Source organism: Pseudophryne corroboree, chromosome 4, assembly GCF_028390025.1.
Source record: "Pseudophryne corroboree isolate aPseCor3 chromosome 4, aPseCor3.hap2, whole genome shotgun sequence".
NCBI classification, from domain to species: domain Eukaryota; kingdom Metazoa; phylum Chordata; class Amphibia; order Anura; family Myobatrachidae; genus Pseudophryne; species Pseudophryne corroboree.
The window spans coordinates 830,074,790-830,096,915 of record NC_086447.1 but is presented as its reverse complement, the minus strand read 5'-3'; the positions used below and the strand labels follow the sequence as shown (position 1 = coordinate 830,096,915).

General features: G+C 45.1%; 1 protein-coding gene across 1 annotated transcript in view; it reads left to right on the top strand.

The window, feature by feature from the left end:
- Positions 1–22,126, top strand: part of LOC134910470 (serine palmitoyltransferase 3-like) — a 312,941-nt gene that overhangs the window by 256,039 nt on the left and 34,776 nt on the right. The window contains exons 7-9 of the mRNA XM_063918543.1: positions 4,221–4,314; positions 13,423–13,528; positions 19,367–19,586. Of these exons, the coding sequence (XP_063774613.1) occupies positions 4,221–4,314; positions 13,423–13,528; positions 19,367–19,586 (420 nt within the window). The remainder of the gene's footprint in view (positions 1–4,220; positions 4,315–13,422; positions 13,529–19,366; positions 19,587–22,126) is intronic.

Here is a 22,126-nt window from a genome sequence, read left to right as displayed (position 1 = left end):
CAACCAATCAGCTCCTAACTGCCATGTTACAGGCAGTGTTTGAAAAATGACAATTAGGAGCTGATTGGTTGGTACTTTATCAACGTTCAATTTAGCACTCTCCAAGGCTTGATAAATCTGGGCCTAAATTCCATATTCATCAGACTGATTCAGAGGCGGACGCTAATTATATCACCACTGCACCTTTGTATGCAGAGGTGGAGTGAAAATATTCAAAAGCCACAAGAGGCGTCCACTGCAGGTTACTGTGTAATCCGCTGCTGCGTCTAAGGACCACCAGACATCTCAGTAACCCTCATGTTACTCAGGATGTCCGGATATAAATCCCGCTGCTGGTAGCCAGTGAAGCTGCGTCTTTTCAGCAAGCCCAGAAAACGGGGCCGACACAATCACATGTACCTTATTAAAGGTATAAATCGGCAATTATAGCAAGCAGCACTGTGGTATTACTCCAGCATACAACACCTTGCATACAGTAGTATCAAATTTTGTCTGGTGTAAATGTGTACCTTTTAGTTCAGTGGTTCTCAAACTGTGTGCCGTGGCAACCTGGGGTGCCTCAGGGCACTGACAGGGGTGACTTGGATTGGTGGTCCAGGACCAATTAAAATGATCAATGGTCATTGTAATAAGCAAAATCAGTGCTGGTGGCTGCCAATCATAATATATGTGGACAAACAGAGGCAAATCTTGTCCCTCATCATACAATTGAGCCTAAGGATGACCTATAAACACAGTTTACTTAATTTAATATTTATTTTTCCTTGTCTCAATAAAAAACTTTTGACCTAAGGGTGCCGCAAAAAATATTATAATACTCTAGGGCGCCTTGAATCAAAAAAGTTTGTGAACCACTGCTTTAGCTGTATTTAGGTATTACATTTATATGGGTTGATGGGTAAAAAACTGGACTGATTAATTACGTAGCTCACCTATACAAACGCAGCTCTATTATTTATTTATTAATAGCATATGCATATTAAACAGAGAAACAGAGAATCATTAACACTAGTACCCGTTGTGCTTTCACTCTATGGGCCTAATTCAGACCAGAACGTGCCTGTGCGAATTTGCAGAGGTTTGCGATTGGATAGTCGCCGCCCAGACAGTGAAAAACCACCCTGTGTAAGTCTGCATACATCGTGCTAAAAGCTTTGCAAATGCAGGTCAGCTGCAAATCCGTTCGCAACTTACTCACCATCTAAGGATTTTTCCCGTCTGTGCGTAGCCCAGGACTTACCCCTACAGTACGAAACAATCAGGCTGATCAGGCTGAAACTGACGTCACACACCCTCCCTGAAAATGCTTGGGAACGCCTGCGTTTTTCCAGTCACTCCCAGAATACGGCCAGTAACCACCCCCAATAGCCCCCTTCCTGTCATTCAGCCTGCGTTTGCCTAGCGATCAAAAAAGACACAGGATTTTTTGCAGTTTGTCCTCGCATCATTACTATCCATACGCATGAGCAGACGTTCAATAATCGTCCGCTGTGCGATTTCACACAATAGCGATCAGGTCTGAATTAGGCCCAATATTCCCTGCCACATGTACACATGGGTTCATTTCTTTAGAAGCCAATAATGCTATCAGTATAGAAGTTGGTGCACCCAGAGGAAACCCACAAAAATTGTGGAGAGCGTTACAAACTCCACACAGATAGTGAGAATGAAACCCATGACCCAAGCGTTATGAGGCAGCAATGATACTATTGTTTCACTGTGCTGCCCAGAACAAGTCATGTGCCACACTATGTGAATAATCTTTACAACAAGGGTGGTCATTCCGAGTTGATCGCTCGTTATTTTTTTTTCGCAACGGAGCGATTAGTCGCGAATGCGCATGCGCAATGTCCGTAGTGCGACTGCGCCAAGTAAATTTGCTATGCAGTTAGGTATTTTACTCACGGCATTACGAGGTTTTTTCTTCGTTCTGGTGATCGTAATGTGATTGACAGGAAGTGGGTGTGTCTGGGCGGAAACTGGCCGTTTTATGGGAGTGTGTGAAAAAACGCTACCGTTTCTGGGAAAAACGCGGGAGTGTCTGAAGAAACGGGGGAGTGTCTGGGCGAACGCTGGGTGTGTTTGTGACGTCAAACCAGGAACGAAACTGACTGAACTGATCGCAATGGCAGAGTAAGTCTCAAGCTACTCAGAAACTGCAAAGAAATTTCTATTGGCAATTTTTCTAATCTTTCGTTCGCAATTTTGCTAAGCTAAGATTCACTCCCAGTAGGCGGCGGCTTAGCGTGTGCAATGCTGCTAAAAGCAGCTAGCGAGCGAACAACTCGGAATGAGGGCCAAGATGCGAGATATCAATAATGATGAAAGTGTGGAGAATACTTCCAAGCATTCCTGTCTTTTCTAGACTTCAAAGCTACATAAATTGTTCTGAAACTTGAAAAAAATAGCAGAAATTCTCTAAAACTCCCATTGCATTAATATTAGCATTAGTTTCACTTACATTTCTTGTATCGGTATTACATCTATATAATAATTCTGAAAGGTTTGTCCTGTCTCCAGCATGCATGCACAGTAGGAGCCAGGGCATGGGATGGTGCGGGTGGGAGGAGGGAATGGAGTACTGAGGGATCCGTTCAATTTGCCGGCTGTCGGGATCCCAGCAGTCAGGATGCTGATGCCGGAATCCCAACAGCCAACAAGGCTGCCAGTCAAGGGCTATTTCCACTCGTGGGTATCCACCACACCCATAGAGTTGGAATAGAACCTGTGGCGAGCCAGCAGCGAACCTGCAAGGCGACTTGTACCACTCGCTCCGCTTCCGACATTCTGCCGGGCGGGATGCTGCTGTCAGGATACAGACACACGGCATCCCGCCCGGCAATATTACGTATGTAGGGGGTCATTCTGACCTGATCGCTCGCTGCAGTTCTTTGCAGCGCAGCGATCAGGTCAGAACTGCGCATGCGCCGGCACATGGCTGTCGTTGCCTATCGATCGCCTCTGCCTGATTGACAGACAGAGGCGGTCGCTGGGTGGGAGGGGGCGGCATGGCGGCATTTGCCCGTTGTTTTGTGAGCGCGGTCCGGCCAACACAGGTGTGGCCGGACCGTTCGGGGGTGGGCCACAGTGGCTGCGTGATGCCGCACGCAGCCGCTGCGACTCGGGCAGCGACGAGTAGCTCCCGGGCAGCATTCAAAAGCTGCGCTTGCCGGGAGCTACTCTTGAAGTGCAAAAACATTGCCGCTGTGCGATGCTTTTGTACTTCTGCAACGGGGCAAGGACGGACATGCGGGGCGGGCTAGCCCTGTGCTGGGCGTCCCCCCGCATGTCTGTGCTCCTGATTGTACCTGTGCCAAATTCAGCACAGCCACAATCAAGTCGGAATCACCCCCGTAATCCAGTACTGAGTGGGGATGGGGTCAGACATAGTGGTACAGAATGGGGGACAGGGTGGGGAAGGATAGGACCAAGAGGTGACCCAGCATATGTCTGCCTTTACTAGTAGAAATATGTAATATCAACTGCCTGCTGTTTGTTTGTTTGTTTGTTTGTTTGTTTGTTTGTTTTTTTATAACTATTTAGGGGTCTATTTACAAAGCCTTTGAGAGAGATAAAGAGAGTACCATCCAGTCATGTTACAGGCTGTGTTTGAAAAATGGCAGGAGCTGGTTGGTTGGTACTTTATCTCTGTCCACTTTATCCAGTGGTGCAAGTAGAAATATTTTCTTAGTTGTACGGAGTGCCAAAAATGGGTGTGGTCATGTGTTGTGAGGGGGCGTGGTCACATGCTGCTAGTGGGAGTGGCTACATGACACTAACGGCGTGGCCACACGACAGCCCCTTTTTTAGTGGGAATCTAGAGGCAAGGCTAAAATTGGCTCCAGTATAATAGTGATACCTCCAGTATAATAGAAATATATAGTAATGCCTCCAGTATAACAGGAAAGTACAGCCACTGTCGCACTCCCAGTAATCCTGACAAAGTGGCAGGAGCTGCCATGCTGCCCAGCACCATGGTCTTGTTGCTTTGTGACACATTATAATTGTGGTAATGGCAAAGTGTGTGGCAGGTGGTACTGCGTACCCGCTGCCAAATTCTTAAGAGTACTCCGTACTCGAGAGTATCCGCATACTTGCACCGCTGACTTTATCTCTCTCCAAGTGTTAGTATATCTGCCCCATTCCCTTATTGTCATTGTCAATATTGTCACCTTGTGTTCTTACATTACGACTGACTTGATTATATTTTAATATCACAGGGTTGTCTTATATTAAGTGATGAGCTAAACCACACGTCTCTGGTTCTCGGTGCCAGGCTTTCAGGAGCTACAATTAGAGTTTTCCGACACAACAGTAAGTGACAGGACAACCACTGAACAGTATAAAGTGTACTTTGTAAATGTCTCCATTATATAACATGTTATGGTATGACAGGAAAACATTCCCATAGGCCTATTAGTTATTAGTGCGCATTTATAATTTAATTGAATATATACTTAAATCTAGGTGTTTCAAGATGTATCCTTGTAAAAGTAGGATTAATGCATTTACCACTCTGGATTAAAAATCTGTGCATATTGCTTTAAGGGGGACATGTACTAAGCAGTGATAAAAGTGGAGAAGTGAGCCAGTAGATAAGCTGCCCATGGCAACCAATCAGCTGCTCTGTATATGTTTATATTATGCAAATTATAAATGTTACGTCAGTGCTGATTGGTTGCCACGGGCAAGTTCTCCCTTGGCTCATTTCTCCACTTTTATCAATGCTTAGTACATGTCCCCCCTCAGTATTCAACCCATTCACACATTCTTCACGTGCATTTCTAAGGGGCCTATTCAGCATCACTATTGGGTTTATTACACATGCAGAAACACTAGTGTCCTCATGTTTTATGGAAGAGACCCATTCATTATTAGCTGTCACCTAGTATTCAGCAAACTCCGAAAACTAAAAGTTTTCAGAGTTTGCTTGCGAGAACTAATGGCATCTTCAGATGGCGCTGGTATCCAGTACCCTGCGCCTACCTATGGGAAGCAGGTCCGGGTTGCAATGAGGGATCTGAGTGGATTCTGTCCACCGCAGAGGCGGAACTAGTGGCAGTGTACCGGGGCCTGCCTCAATGAAGGGTCGCGCAGTGGGTGGCATCACAATGAGTCACACTGATGCTGTAACGCTTATCGCTGCCTTCTGCAGTCAGGACCCACAGGTGGAGGGGCTTCTCTCCTCTCTCCTGCCCTCTCAGCTCCTCTCCTTACCTCCTTATTTTTCACAACCCCGTAATCCACTGTATGAATGAGGCAGTCCTTAGGTGCCAGGGATCTGATGTCATCCTCTCATGACCGTCCCAGCGCCAAATGTATAAGAGAGGAGAGGAGGAGCAGAGGCAGCCATGTCCATGTGCAGCAGCAGCTGGTATCCAGGCCACAAAGGAAAAGACTAAAGACCAATGCATGGACCAGCCGGAGGAGAGGAATACCTGGCCCAACCCATTTCCTCACTCCTTTCATCATCTCTCCCCGAGTCCCGAGCACTTCCTTTTTCTGTCTGCCAGTGACTGCCTGAGTCTGTACTGCATCTGAGGTCACGATCTATGTGAGGAGTGTATAAGGTGTAAAATGTAACAATATGTCACCCACTGCCTCTCCCCGTCACCATCTGCCTCTCCCCAGCTCCCACAGCCTCTCCCTATCAAACACAGCCTCTTCCTATCACTCTCCCGATCACCCTATTCCTCTCCCTGTTAGACTCTGCCTATCTCTTTTACCCTCTCCCTATCACCCTCTGCCTTTCCCTATCACCTTTTGTCTTTCCCTGTCACCTTTCACTTCTCCCTTTCATACACTTCCTGTCGCCATCTGCCTCTCTGTCACTTTCACCCTCTCCCCACCACTCTCTGCCTCCTCCCATAACCCTCTGCTTCTCCCAGTCACACTCTGACCACAGCCTCACCCAAGAGTCAATGAGCTTCCCTCTGTGTTCTGCAGCTCTACCGTGAGCCCAGGAAAGTAAATCGTAATACTGTAATATTTAATAATTTGCCATCCTCTGCCTCTCCCCCATCACCCACAGCCTATCCTCATCACTCTCTCACTGTTATGCCCTGCCATTACCTGTCATCCTTTTCCTCTCCCTTTCACCCACTCCAAATCACCACCAGCCTCTCCATCACCCAAATCCTCTCCCAGTCACTCTCCATCACCCTCTGCCTCTCCGCATCACCTTAAGCCTCCCCTGCCACCTTCTGACCATAACCTCTCCCCCTAATTTTTTACCCACACCGTCACTTCTTGCCTTTCTCTGTCACCCACAGCATCTCCCTGATATCCTTTTACCTACTCATCACCCACTGCCTCTCCATCACACACAGCCTCTGCATCTCTCTTTCACCCTCTCCCCATCATCTTCTGCCTCTCCCCATTACTCTCTGACCACAGCCTCTCCCCTGTCACCTTTTACTCACACCCTGTCACCCTCTCCCTATCACCCACTTCCTGTCACCATCTGCCTCTCTGTCACGCACAGTCTCTAGCTGTCACCTTTTACTCACACCCTGTCACCCTCTACCTATCACCCACTTCCTGTCACCATCTGCCTCTCTGTCATGCATAGTCTCTAGCTGTCACTCCCCATCACCCCCTGTCTCTCCCCATCACCCTCTGCCCCCTGTCATCCTCTGACCACAGCATCTTCCCGTCACCTTTTACCCACTCCCTGTCCCCCTCTCCCTATCACCCACAGCCTTTCTCCATCACCATCTGCCTCTCCCTGTCACCCACTGCCTTTCCCCATCACCATCTGCCGACGGCCTCTCCTATCACCTTTTACCCACTCCCCATTACCCTCTGCCTATCCCTGTCACCCTCTTGACATCATCCTTCTCTCCCTGTCACCCACAGACTCTCCCATCACCAACTGCCTTTCCATCACCCACAGCCTCTCCCTCTCACTCTTCATCACCAACTGCCTCTCTCTTTCACCATTTCCTAATCACCCACTTCCTCTACCTTTCACATACTACATCTTCCTGTCACCCACTCCCTATCATCCACTAACTCCCCGTCACACACTGCCTCTCATAATTATAATTACCCTTTCCCTGTCACACCCTGCCTCTCCCTGTCACCCTCTACCCCTCCTTGTCACCTACTGCCATGTGGCATATTATTTGGGGTTGGGCGGAGGAGGGGGACTCAGGAGTTCTGCCACTGCTCCTCTGCCTCCATACTGCATGACCTTTGGCTGTGCACATACGTGAACTAAGGAAAAGGCTGGCACCTCTGCGGTAAGTCACTGCTACTTCTGTACCAGTGTTAGGGGATCGTGCTGATAGCTGCTTTTCATATCAGTTATCCCCGCGCAGGAGCAATACTAAATTACTCCGGTAATTATCCATCGCGCAACTTGCAGCAAATTGGATACTTCATTATTGGGGCCATCCGTCCTTGATGATGCCTAGTCCGTTAAAACACAGGTTTAGATTAAATCTGCATTTTTAATGCACATGTGAATGATTCCTGGTATTTGTAATGTGAAATTCACACGTGAATGATGTACACCTGCTCTGCATACTAGTCACCAGAATACTAGTTACAATAATAATACAGCTCAGTTGTGTCTGGTTACCATATACTGGGCTACATAGTATTATGTAACCGGATCAGCATGTAGTCGTTGTACTGTTAAAATGGAGCTGCATAATATACTGTTCTTCAGAGAGACAGCATGGTATACTGACCAGATGTGGCTGCATCATATTTAATATAGCTCTTTGAAACCACACACACAATTTTGTATTACACTCAATCATATAAACCACTCAATAAATATATTTGCATTAATTGATTAAGCGTATAATCTAGGCATTTTCCCTGTGCTCAACAATCTTTTCATTGTGTCCTGTTGAGAGACATACACAGACTTACATAGCATACTGTATGTTCCACTTTTTTTTATTAGTGTTTTGTTCAAAAATATTTTTCCTGCTAGGTTTTATAAACAAATATGAACAATAGAGAAGAAATTGATGTGGTCTCCACACATAACAAATATTTTAAGTTTTTAAACAACAAAAAAATCTTATGTCCCAATATGCTTGCGGAGGATTGGTAGACCTTTCTGTAGCTATGTGACTGTCATTAAGGAGCAGGGCAGGGTCCTCCTCATGTTTGACCCCTAGCACTACCCATCGCACATGTCTTCCTTGCATTATCTTTTAGGGGGAATCATGGATTAAAGTGGTCCTGGAGAGGTGGTGGAACACATTTCCCCCACCACTTTCCCCCTCTCCCATAAGGCGGAGCCAGGGCCAGTGCAAGGCTTTAGGCAGCCCCCTAGTTGCAAAAGATGGGATGGGGCATGGTGACACAATAGTACCCCAATTCAAATGATGCCACACAGTAGAACAATCTTATTCACATTACACTGCATGTGATGTTGCTGATTCATATTACACCACATAGTAGTGCCCCTTATTTACATTATGACATACAGTAGTGCCCCTTATTCATATTACATCACATAGTAGTGCCCCTTATTCACGTTATGTCACTCAGTAGTATCCTTTATAAACAATGCCCACAGTAGTGGTGCCCCTTACACATAATGGCCACAGTAGTGCCACTTATACACATAATGACCACAGTAGTAGTCCCCCTTACATATAATATCCACAGTATTGCTGTTTATATGCATAATGCTTACAGACGTGCTGCTTACACACATAATGCCCACAGCATTAACCCATATACATATCTCTGCCTCTGTCACTCCAGTAGCTCACCGCCATTGTGCCTCCAATAGCTCCATGTCCTGTGTCCCACCAGCAGCTTCCCCTCCTCTCTATGTCCCTCCAGACCCCTCTCACCTTAGCTTCAGCATGCACAGAACCTGCTCCTCTTTGTGGCTCTACTTCACTTCAGCGGCAGAGACAGCATGGAATCACATATGGAAGGAAGCCACTGGGTCCTGAGGAGGGGATGAAACCATCCAGCAGACACAGTGTGTGTGAGTACCAGGAGTGGAGCCACCAGAACCTGAGGAGGGCAGTGACACTAAAGCCATCTGCATCATCTATTGACATGGGTGGCAGGGTGGGCTTTTCTGTTGGAATTAAGTTCAGGGCCATGGAGGAGGCAGAACTAGTCCCACCTACGATTACAGGTACTGGAACTGAGTCCCATCCCGTTCCCTCCACTTTAACCCCTGGAGGAATTGTATCAAATCAACTAAAGAGTAGACAAGTGGAGAAGTTAGCTGATCAGCTGCTAGCTAGTATTTATCAAGTGCAAGCTATAAAATGCTAGGTAGACGCTGATTGGTTTCTAAGGGCAACAGGCAACTTCAGAGGCCACATAGGATGGCCCTTTAACCTTTAAAAAGACCACAGACTACTTTTAGTCTCAATAGTAAGTAAAAGGGCCATACACAGGGGGAGATTTCTCCCAGAGATGTGTGCTGAGCGATCTAGCACGAACGCTCAGCACACATCTCTCCCCCACTCAACACACAGCACGATGTGTGCTGAGAAAAGGGGGGGGATGCTCATTTCACCCAGCAGCCAATCTAGTACCGGTGATAGTGCCACGCAGGGCTGCACATTGCTATCGCTATGGGGCATACACACGGAGAGATCTGTGCTTAATTTCTAAGCAATGTAGTCAGATTGCTTAGAAATTAAGCACGGATCTCTCAGTGTGTAAACCCCTTTAAAGTAACATATTTAATGAATGAAAGAGACCCCTCACTAAAAAAACATATCAGCATGTTTTATAAGTAGGAAGTAGCTGGGGACCACAAACGAAGACTTGGAGGGCCGCCAGTTGCCCATCACTGCTTTAAATGTTTTGAAACATCTCCCCTCTAAACCCATTCAGTGACTCTGACACTATACATTTGTCATTCACTAGTACAGGCTCACTGAGGTCTGCACTGCCTTCCCCTCCACAGATGCATTGCGGTGCAGATGTACTAAGACTGTACTAAGGATGATAAAGTGGAGATAAATAAACCATAGCTCCCAACTTTTATAGACCTCAGATCAGGACCTTCTCATGGCATAGGCGTGTGCGACCCAGAAAGGGGGTGTGGCCTGGTGTCGGGTGGGTGTGACCTTACAACACAAACTTGTCACCTCCTCGCATTGATTAGACGCCGTGCACATGTGCACGGCATCTATTCAGGAATCACCCGTGGGACACCGCATGACAGTGTCCGAATAGAGAGACTGTCCCGCTGGAATCAGGGCCATTGGGAGGTATGGATAAACTACTAACCAATCAGCTTCTACCTGTCATTTTTCATTCATAGCTTGTAACATGACAGTTAGGAGCTCGTTGGCTGGTACTTTATTTATCGCCACTTTATCACTTTCCAAGGCTTATTACATGTACAGTACCATAGTGAGTTACACAACCCTCGCTCCTTTTCCACGTCCTACGTACTGTAGGTTCTTAATTTATTACATTGAGTGGTTCATGAAATATAACTTACATTTACCATATAAATGATATAGAAAATTTAATTGTTACTGTCTATATTCCCTACGTGAAACTGTGGACGCAATGTGGCACCCTAAAATAAAAATACTTATAATACTGGGACTATTTTGGCAGAAAACATTAAAAGTGAATGTACATGATGGCCAGACACAGCCAAACCCTAACCCTACAGACATTCAGCCAAAGTTTCTGCAGCAGAGGGGAGAAAGCTGGACACAGCCAGTCCCAGCTGTGTACTGTGCAGCTCGTGTCTGCAGAATTGGGAATAAAGTGGGGAGAGCCTGCACAGTGGTTATACGACTAGTAATATATTGCACTAGTCAAAATGCAAAACAACTAGTGAACAAATGAGATTCCGAAGGAAGAAATCCTCAAGGACAGGATATTTTCTATGGAATTTGACAACAGAAATTTATGGGGATTATTTATCAAATAATATTCACAGGATATCCTCTTAAAACACCCCCAAAACACTGCAGATATTAAGTTTCCCAAAAATATATGATGTCTCACATTTTCGGTCACAAAAGTAGCCCATAAGGTTTCAACAGTGCTGCTTTATTGTCAAATTTACTAAGCTCTGAATCCCCTAACCCCACTCGCTCATCTCAGCATAGGAAGGAAGAGTGACTACAAGCCACTGGCGTATATATAATGGGTGCAGTGTGTGAGGTGCACACGGCCCGCTGGGGTCCAGGGGAGCCCACAATGCATTTCCTGCACCCATTATTTTTAATACTTACCCTCCGGAGTCCTGCGGCACAGCAGCAGCATAGCAGAAATCACTGGAAAATGCTGCAGCACCATTTTCCCAGTGTTTTGTGCATGCGCAGTAGAAAAATCACTGGGAAAATGGCTGCTTCACCATTTTCCTAGAGATCTGCGCATGCGCTGTAGACCCTAGTGCCCAGAGCTAAGCACTGCCACTGGCTAGAGAGGAGGGGGCCCAGACGGATCCTGCACATTGGCCTCCTCGTCTCTAGAAAACTGCTACAAGCAGTACCTAGAACTACTCCTCCCCACCTCTAGAAGTGCCACTGCTACAATCAGAACCTAGAACTATTCTCCCCATCCCCCCTCCCCTCATTATATCTGCCACCTTAATTAGTGCCTTGCCATTGGAAGCACACTCTGCTAATCTGAGCCAGTCAGGCAGTTCCGGGGTGGGGGGGGGGGGGGGTGTTTTCTCCCGCTGGTACTGCAGGGCCAGACTACAATAGCAAAGACAATGGGAAGCCACTCCCCTGCTGTCGCTGCAGTCCCCATCCGGCATCTAGGATGCAGTCCCTAGAGAAGACCACTGACTTGTTCATTTGTGCGCATGTGTGGGATACCGATCCCATTCATGCTCTCATTTACAGACCCCTCTGGCCACAGAGTCAAGGAACCATTGCTGGTACCTAGATTACCTCCTATACTTCATATGGACCAGCGCTTGCTGCTTTGTGGCTCCTATATTGGGGCTCATGCCTAACAGTCTGAGGGGCCTCCTTTCTTGAAATCTTCTAAATACAACTCCGAATTTATCTTCTACTCAAGCATTTAATTAATGCTTATGTACTCTTAGAATACATAGTGCCTAGTTCTGTTTTCCATATTCCGGTTATCTTTAATGTGTTTGTTCTGTATTGAGTTTTTATTCTGCAAATGTAAAGTGCTTGTAGATCTTTTCAGAGAAAAGTAGTATATAAATAACACATTAGATGTCCATAACTACTGTACAATACTTTCATTGTTTTAGATAAAGTAGACGTGTTTTGGGCTTTGTACACACGGGTGCCAATAAGACTTAGTATTAAATTACTATCAAGGCAATATCATATTGATTTACTAAAATGGGCTAAACAAACATATCTATGTCTAGGTGCCAAAGCCTACTTTGCACCCTCAATCCCAATTGTCAACATTAATTCATGCTTTAAACCTGGGGAGGAGCATATGAACATTTTCTGCTGTAAGAAGATTGTAGGCTCTTTTTAGCCCACCATATGCTTACTGTCAGTACTTCCAAACCAACAGACTTCAAAGGGGGGATCTACTGTACAAGAAAACATTAAAATGAACTAGTATGCCACTTTGGGGGGGGGGGGGGGGGGGGATGTATTGGATGTGGATTAAACGTTTGACAGTGTCTAGATATACAGTCAGTAGGTTGACACCAAATGGTCAACAGTCAAGAGGTTGACAGGGTCAAAAGGTCAACAGTTAAATGGTCGACACAGAAAAGATCAACAAGTTTTTTGGGTTATTTTAACGCTAAACCTAACCCTTCCTCTAGTGCCTAACACCAACCCTAGAAATCATGAAAAGTCATAAAAACCCATGTGTCAACTTTTTGTGTGTGGGCCTTTTGACCCTGTCAACCTTGACTTTCGACCATCTGGTGTCGACCTATTGACTGTATATAGATTTACTGTCTATCTGCCATCCGGATACAGATGTATCATGCCTTGGAGAGAGACAAAGAGAAGTTGTGCAAAGCAACCTATCAGCTATTAACTAACAACTGATTGGTTGTCTTGATTCATCTTCCTTTTTAATATTCACTGAATATTCAAATACCATTCTCCAAAATCATCAATGTTAAATGTATGCTTTGATTTGTATATAAGGAAGCATTCATTTATAATTGGTACAGTCACCCAGCAGATGTGGAGGGGCTCAGGAGTTAAATAAATCAAAATTGAATGGAATAAACATACTGGGGAGATGTACTAAGCCTTGAAAAGTGATAAATTGCAGGGTGATAAAGTACCAGCCAATCAGCTCCTAACTTCCATGTCACAGGCTGGGTTTGAAAAATGTCAGGTAGGTGCTGGTTGGTTGGTACTTTATCTCCATGCAATTTATCACTTTTTAAGGCTTAGTACATCTGGCCTTATTAGAACTTCCACTGACCCACCCCATATGAATAGATTGGTAATATTCGGCTCTCCCTTTGTTGTGTCTTTGTGTGTTCTTTAGATATGAAGAACCTGGAAAAGTTATTGAGGGAAGCTGTTGTCAATGGTCAGCCTCGCAGCCACAGGCAGTGGAAGAAAATTCTTATCCTCGTAGAAGGAATCTACAGGTAAAAAAAGATAATAGCAAAGGAAATTATATCAACCCCCAAAAAGTTTTTTAAATACATCAACAGCAAAAGATTAAAGAATTAGAGTAAGGCAAGTTGGGAGTCCTAATCAAAGACGACAATGACATAGCGGAAAAATGAAACAAGTTTTTCTCATCTGTATTCACAAGAGAGGACCAGATGGCAGGATTAATGCATAACCTCAGCAACGATAATGTCCAACTACTAAATGCTCATCTAAGTTAGTTAGTAGTCTGTGACCAATTAAAAAAAATGAAGATTAATAAATCACTTGGTCCCAACGGAATTTACCCAAGGGTTCTCATGGAGCTACACTCTGAATTAGCAAGACCCCTGTATTTGATTTTCATTGACTCACTTACATCAGGCATGGTTTCCAAAGACTGGCGCATAGCGGAAGTAGTGCCGATATTTAAAAAGCGAAGTAAATCTGAACCGGGTAATTATAGACCAGTAAGTCTTACATCTATAGTGGGCAAAGTACTGGAAGGTATTTTAATGGATAGTATACAGGAGTTCCTTGAAGCCAATAAGGTTATTAATAGGAACCAACATGGATTTGTGAAGGATAGATCATGCCAAACTAACTTAATAGGCTTTTATGAAAAAGTGCGAACGTAGATTAGGGTAAAGAGGTGGATGTAATCTTTTTAGACTTTGCTCAAGCTTTCGATATAGTACCTCACATGAGGCTTACAGTATCTTCAAATTAAGAGAACTTGGACTAGGGAGCACAACATGCACTTGGATTACAAATTGGTTAGATAAAAGGGAGCAGCCAGTGGTGGTAAATGGAACTTTTTAGAAATGGACTGAAGTACTAAGTGGGGTGCCACAAGGGTCTGTACTTGGACCACTACTGTTCAACATTTTCATAAATGATCTAGAGGTAGGTCTAGAGAGCGTGGTGTCAATATCTGCAGACGATACCAAACTGTGTAAGGTAATAAATTCTGAGGGGGATGCTGAGTCTCTACAGAACGATTTATTTAAATTGGAAGCAGGGGCAGCAAAATGGAGAATGAGGTTCAATATAGACAAATGTAAGATAATGCACTTTGGCAGCAAGAACAAATCTACTACCTACACACTAAATGGGGCAAAACTAGGGGATTCAGTATTGGAAAAAGATTTAGGAGTTAACATAGATAACAAACTTAGCAGTAGTGCCCAAAGTAAGAATGCAGCAAAAAAGGCAAACAAGGTATTAGCATGCATAAAGCGGGTAATTGATGCAGGGGATGAGAATGTTATACTCCCATTATATAAATCACTAGTGAGGCCCAGTGGTGCAAGTAGAAAAAATGGGTGTGGCCATATGCCACATGGGGTGTGGCCAATGAAAATGGGGGCGTGATACACATATGGGGGAGGGGCAGATACACATATGACCCCAATAGTGCCAGATACACATTGCCCCTAGAGTGCCAGATATACAAATGCCCCCAGAGTGCCAGATATACATTGCCTCACAGTGCCAGATACACAAATGCCCCCACTGTGTCAGATATACTTTGCACCCCGGTGTCAGATATACATTGCCCCCCAGTGCCAGATACAGAAATGCCCCCCCCCCCAGTGCCAGATACGCCCCCAGTGCCAGATACACATGTCCCCCCAGTGCCACCTATGCCCCCAGTGCCAGATACAGAAATGCCCCCACAGTGCCAGATATGCTCCCAGTGCCAGATATGCCCCCAGTGCCAGATACAGAGATGCCCCCAGTGCCAGATATGCCCCCAGTGCCAGATACAGAAATGCCCCCAGTGCCAGATACGCATGTCCCCACAGTGCCAGATATGCCCCCAGTGCCAGATACAGAAATGCCCCCCAGTGCCAGATACACATGTCCCCCCAGTGCCAGATATGCCCCCAGTGCCAGATACAGAAATGCCCCCACAGTGCCAGATATGCTCCCAGCGCCAGATATGCCCCCAGTGCCAGATACAGATATGCCCCCAGTGCCATAAATGCCCCAAGTGCCAGATACAGAAATGCCCACAGTGCCAGATACAGAAATGCCCCCACAGTGCCAGATATGCCCCCAGTGCCAGATACAGAAATGCCCCCACAGTGCCAGATATGCTCCCAGTGCCAGATATACCCCCAGTGACAGATACAGAGATGACCCCAGTGCCAGATATACCCCCAGTGCCAGATACAGAAATGCCCCAGTGCCAGATACACATGTCCTCGCAGTATCAGATATGCCCCCAGTGCCAGATACAGAAATTCCCCAGTGCCAGATATGCCCCTAGTGCCAGATACAGAAATGCTGCCACAGTGCCAGATATGCTCCAAGTGTCAGATATGCCCCCAGTGCCAGATACAGAAATGCCCCAATGCCAGATATGCCCCTAGTGCCAGATACAGAAATGCCCCCACAGTGCCAGATATGCTTCCAGTGCCAGATATGCCCCCAGTGCCAGGTACACATGCCCCTCCTCCCCTCCCCTGCTGCTCTTACCGCGCTGCTGCTGCTGCTACCTGTTCCTGTGTGTGAGGGGAGGTGAGTGCAGAGTGCGCCTCTCCTGCCCCTCAGTCTCCGGCGGCGGTGCAGGTCACGGTGTCTACATTCAATTAGGCGCCGATCCGTGAGCCAATCAAAGCTAGACACTGAGGGGCAGGAGAGGCGCACACTGCGCTCTCCTCCCCTCGCATCAGCGCGGTGTGAGCAGCAGCGGAGGGAGGGAGTGGCGTCCCGGTGGCGGTGGGTATGGCGTACCCACGGCTAAATTCTTAAGGGTACGCCGTACCCACCCGTACCCGCCCACTTTCATCGCTGGTGAAGCCACATCTCGAATACTGTGCACAATTATGGGCACCATACTATAAAAAGGATATCCTGGAACTAGAAAAGGTTCAGAGACGGCAACCAAATTGATTAAGGGGTTGGAGACACTAGAATACGAAGAAAGGCTTGCTAGGCTAAGTAGTTTTACACTGGGAAAAAAGGAGATTAAGAGGGGACATGATTAACATTTACAAATATATAAGGGGACAATACACAGAGCTGGCAGGAGATTTGTTTTTGGTAAGATCAACACAAAGGACACGCGGACACCAGCTTAGGTGAGAGGAGAGGAGATTTCGCACCCAGAGACGGAAAAGTTTCTTCATAGTAAGGACAATACGTATTTGGAATTCCCTTCCTGAGAGAGTAGTAATGGTGGACTTGATCATTACTTTTAAGAATGGGCTAGATAAATTCCTAACGGATGAGGATATACAGGGTTATGGTGGGTAAATCATGCACTATAGTTAAAAGATAAATAAATAGATGAATGGACATAACGGCTAACCATTCACCACAGTTAAAATTAGTTTTCAAATATTGCAGTGTAGGAGATCACTAACAGGTTGAACTCGATGGACAAATTGTTTTTTTTAACCTCAGAAACTATGGGGGTCATTCCGAGTTGATCGCATGCTAGCAACTTTTTGCAGTGCTGCGATCAGATAGTCGCCAACTCGCCACCTATGGGGAAGTGTATTTTCGCTTTGCAAGGGTGCGAACGCCTTTGCAGCTGAAGACACAAAAAAGTTTTTTGCAGTTTCTGAGTAGCTCTGGACTTACTCAGCCACTGCGATCACTTCAGTCTTTTTGGTGCCAGAATTGACGTCAGACACCTGCCCTGCAAACGCTTGTACACGCCTGCATTTTCCCAAACACTCCCAGAAAATGGTCAGTTGACACCCATAAACACCCACTTTCTGTCAATCACCTTGCGATCGGCTGTGCGAATGGATTCTTCATTAAATCCATCGCCCAGCACCGATCCGCTTTCTACTCATACGACGCGCCTGCGTATTGCGGTGCATACGCATGCACAGTTTTGCCGAGTTTTAACCTGATCGCAGCGCTGCAAAAAGTTGCTAGCAAGCGATCAACTCGGAATGACCCCCTATGTTACTATGATACTATGTTTGCCCGCAACAGCGTCTGATGGCGGTTGCCCATCTGCGAGTTTATGCAAATTACCCAAATGACCTACAAACTCCTTTCCTTGCTTAAATCCACGTGGCTGAATGTGCAAGAACAGAGAGGGCCACTTTTAGCGCCCGTGCACGCTGTAATCCCGATCGGTCGCACCTTTAAAAATTGCATCAGCTCTATGGCAGGTGTAATTTCTCTGTTTGTAACCGTGCATCTGGGAATATACTGTAGCTGCTTGCCTTGACACTTCCATAACACGCCCTCTGAATGTCCCATTTCTGCATGCACTAGTAGCCACCTCTTAGTCACCGCCCAGGAACACCCATCACTTTTCCACCACCTTTCAGATACCGCCTGACCTGAATGCAGCAGCACCCTGTGTAATGCATGCATGAATCTTAGGGGTTTTCAGCTATTTTTACTAATATGAGCCATTGTGTCCAACTTGCGTTCAATTCTGTCTCTTGGGGACAAATACTGTATAATAGTGTGCGATTTGCCAGAGTTGGCACAATTCTGGCAAGATAGTCAGTAGATTTAAAGCTGCAGTTAATGGAAAGGCTGGTTGATTTTGCCTTTAAAATAATTGCTGCTTTAAATCTAGCGATTGTCTTGCCGGGAATCACGCTGGCTCCTGCAAATCGAGGGTTATTGCATTTGGCTCTTAGTATTATTTTTCCTACCCATACACCTTGATTCTGCTACAAATATAATCATATATAATAAAAGGCTAAAGCTGCTCCTCACCTATATGGGGGAAATTCAAGTGTTTTGCACTCCGGTGGCCACTAGATGGAGCCCGACGGAGCAATTCAAGTGTTGCTCTGTTCGGGCGCACACAGCTACCGGTGCTGACGTTATTGTTATGTTGTTCTGTCATTTTGATGGACTAGTAACCAGTCTATACATATTTTTTTTACCATAACAGAAGCTAAGGATTGTTACAGGACAACATACAGTAGCAGTAATTATTTTTTCTGGGCAATAAGTAAAAAATAAAGTATTTTGAGGAGTGGGTATAAGGGGATGGCAACGTTTAAAACAAATACTTAAATGCTGTCCAATTTGTTTTTTTTTCCTCTTCTGTACATAATAAAAACTTCTGAAAGTATCGTATGTAGTGGGGGGAAAGTAATCATACGTTGACCATGGGGCTAACTCAGAAGTGGACCCTATAGTTGCCCCCACTGCATCTTTGTATGGAGAGGCTGTGTAATGCCGCAGGGGGTGCCTTTTGTAACTGGACACCTCCAGACGGCTTCTCTGATCTGCTGCTGCTTCTGAAGACACAGCGTCAGATCATCTGTGTGAACATCGGACATTTGAGTATTCCTGGGGTTACTAAGGCTGTCCGGTGATATAACGCAGCCAGGACCAGTGAAGCTATGGCAGAAGATGCAGATCCTGTCCTTGGCACACCCACAAAAGTGGGAAGACAAGACACGCCCCCATTTTGACAAATGCTTCTCATTTGCACTTCCATCCCGCCCCTAAATGGCCTGACTGACAGGCTGCAGCATCCAGGGCACTGTGAGCGATGTTGCAGAATGAGATCTTCACATGCGCAGTGGGGTTTCCGTGCATGCGCAGTTCTCAAACCATCGGAGATGTGCGTTAACATCAAGCTAATGTACATCTCTGGATAAAGCCCTGTGTCATGTAACTGTCCCCATTCATTTTGTAGTACGGAATGGCCTATAATACGTCTTTACAGAGAGTGACGCCAAAGAAGATTAAGACTTCTTAAATTCATAACACGTTGAGGCCACATTTCATTAGGTACTAAGCACGTTTGATGCTAAATACTGAAGAGGGAACTAGATCAAGAGATGTTGATCATTTCTGCCTAATGCTACCTTTTTCTCTCTTGCATGTTACAGCATGGAAGGGTCTATTGTCCGCCTTCCGGAGATTGTGGCGCTAAAGAAGAAATACAAGGCTTACATTTACTTGGATGAAGCGCACAGTATTGGGGCAGTGGGAGCTACAGGCCGAGGTGTGGTGGAGTATTTTGGGATGGACACTGCAAACATCGATGTGATGATGGGAACATTCACCAAAAGCTTTGGAGCTATGGGAGGATATATTGCTGGGAAAAAGGTAACGAAGATCCCAACCACAGTAGAGGGCAGCATGTTTTCCCACAAAGTGCAACAACCTCACTCTCTCTTTTCACACTGCATTATTTTTTTCAATAAAATTGAACTATTTTAGCTGCCATTTATCATTTACATTGACGTTGATGCTGTTATGCATCTATTGCTGTTATGCATCTATTGTACTTTCCACTTTGGCATGTGTGGCTATAGTTCTAAATAGAACTTTATTTTCATTAACAAGTCCTTTTTTATGTAATGCTTACAGCATTGATTCTGAAAGGAGAACGCCCACCTTAATATCTTCTTTTATCTACCTATACCCATTATTCCTCAACTAACCGAACTGCAGGTTAGACATGCCAGGACCCCTACAGATAGAGATATACCATCCCTCCCTTCACCTGCACTCCCGTAAACCTCCAGGCTGACAGACTGGAAAAGTTCTCATGTAAATGGCTTTAGGTAAACTCATTGGGTGCAATTCAATTAGTCACAGAGTCCCTGCGGAGCTAACAGGGAAGCAGGAGTGCAATACCCGGGACACTCGTAGATATCATTTGCCGCCCCTCTCACCACCTGCACTTCCGTGATCCTTCAGGCTCACGACTAGAAAAGTGGTAAAGTAAATACTGTAGCTCTAGATAAAGTTGTCGTAATGCAATAAGCTGCAGAGTTCCCATTGTTCTTAAGAGTTTTCCTTGATATTTTGAATCCTCTTTATAATCTTATCCATAAGTATGACCACAAGTGAAAAAGAAACTTTATAAGTACGGCAACAGAATATACTCTGGGTTTATAGTTGTACTCCCCCCCCCCCCCCCCCCCCCCCCCATAGAAATAAAAGAAAGAGTTGGTAATTACAATAATAAAATGCATACAACTTATTTTCCTAAACAAGGATAACAAATTACCACAAATTACATATACAGTAGATCAGTGGTTCTCAAACTGTGTGACACTTGCAGGGGTGCCCTGGGTTGTTGGTCCAGGACCAATTCATATTATATATGATCAATGTAATAGCCAAAAAAAACAGTGCTGGTGGCTGTCAGTCATAAAATATGTGGGCAAACAGAAGCAAATCTTGTCCCTCACCACACAGTTGAACCTAAGGATGTCATATAAATAAACACAATTTACTTAATTTAATATTTATTTCTAAATTTCTCAATAATAAACCTTTGGCCTAGGGGTGCTGTGAAAAAAAATCTGATACTCGAGGGCACCGTGATTCAAAAAAGTTTGGGAACAACTGATGTAGATAATACACAGGGGGAAAAAAAATCAAACTATATAGACACAAAACATATTAAAGAAATCCCCTAGTTACTGCTACGTATAGCTCCAATAATAGTAGGTATAGTAAAATGTCTCAAAATACAAACAAAAGAAAACACACAAAAAAACTGTTGTAGTTACAAAGTTTTAAAATTAACCATAAAGCTACACAATCACCTAGTATAGAGTGGTAATGCTGTACCTCCCACTTTCCTAGTCTGAGCCCCACTTGCTGCAACATGCTGCCAGGGAGGAATTCCAGCAGTATGCACATGCAAGGCCAAGAGGGTCTGGAGATCCGTCTGCACAAAAATATGGGAAATTGCAGCCCATAGGCTATAATGGAGTTAGCTGTAGGGGGATCAAACTCAGAAAAGTTTGCTATTCAGAGCTTGCTGAATTGGAGGAGACTGCAGCTGCCATTAAAAATGGGGTTGTGTTATCTCTTATCAGTAGGTCACAGACAGTAGGATACAGCAGGCAATAGGTGTTGTGTAGGTACTTATAGGATATTGCCTATTATACCTTAGTATGTGGTAGTGATGATACACCCAGCTGCAATATAAGAATGTATTTGTGGGGCTCTGGTTCACTTTATATACAGTTTTTAAACATGGATTAGTATAGAGTATCCAAGCCTCTTTAGCCAATCTAAAATAAATTGCATGTGACTCTGCCTGGATGAATTCACATCTTGTAATGTTACAAGGAAGGAGTACACGTTGCAAGGAATGTTGGCCACCAACAGCACCACCGTGCTATGTTTTCCATATTGGAAAGTTCTGATAAGTAGAAGCTCAGATCCCAGAATGTGGTCATAAGGTCGACAGTAATAATGTCATCAGTCACTATTTTGACCTCAATATCCCAGAGCAGGGGCCCCGACATGACTAAAATGCTACTTACAGCATTTACCCATGTTGGTGCTTTCTGACATGTTTAAAGTTATAACAAACACACAGGTGAAATGCTCTGAGAAGCATCTTAGCCCTGTCGGGATCCCGACGTCAGCATGCTGAAGTTGACATACTGACTGGTGACATTGCTGCTGTTGACCACTGGTACCCAACCCTTGATCCTACTGGACATATATATTTGTGCTCCCAACACAGAGTGGGGGAATTTAACCAATATTTAAATCATTATTGTAGACACAACTAAGGATTGTCTTAGAAAAAAATAATTCATCAATGTTTTAAAAACTTTTTGACATATACCTAGCAAGTAGAAGAATTGTAATGCCTGTGAATAAAATAAAGTTGA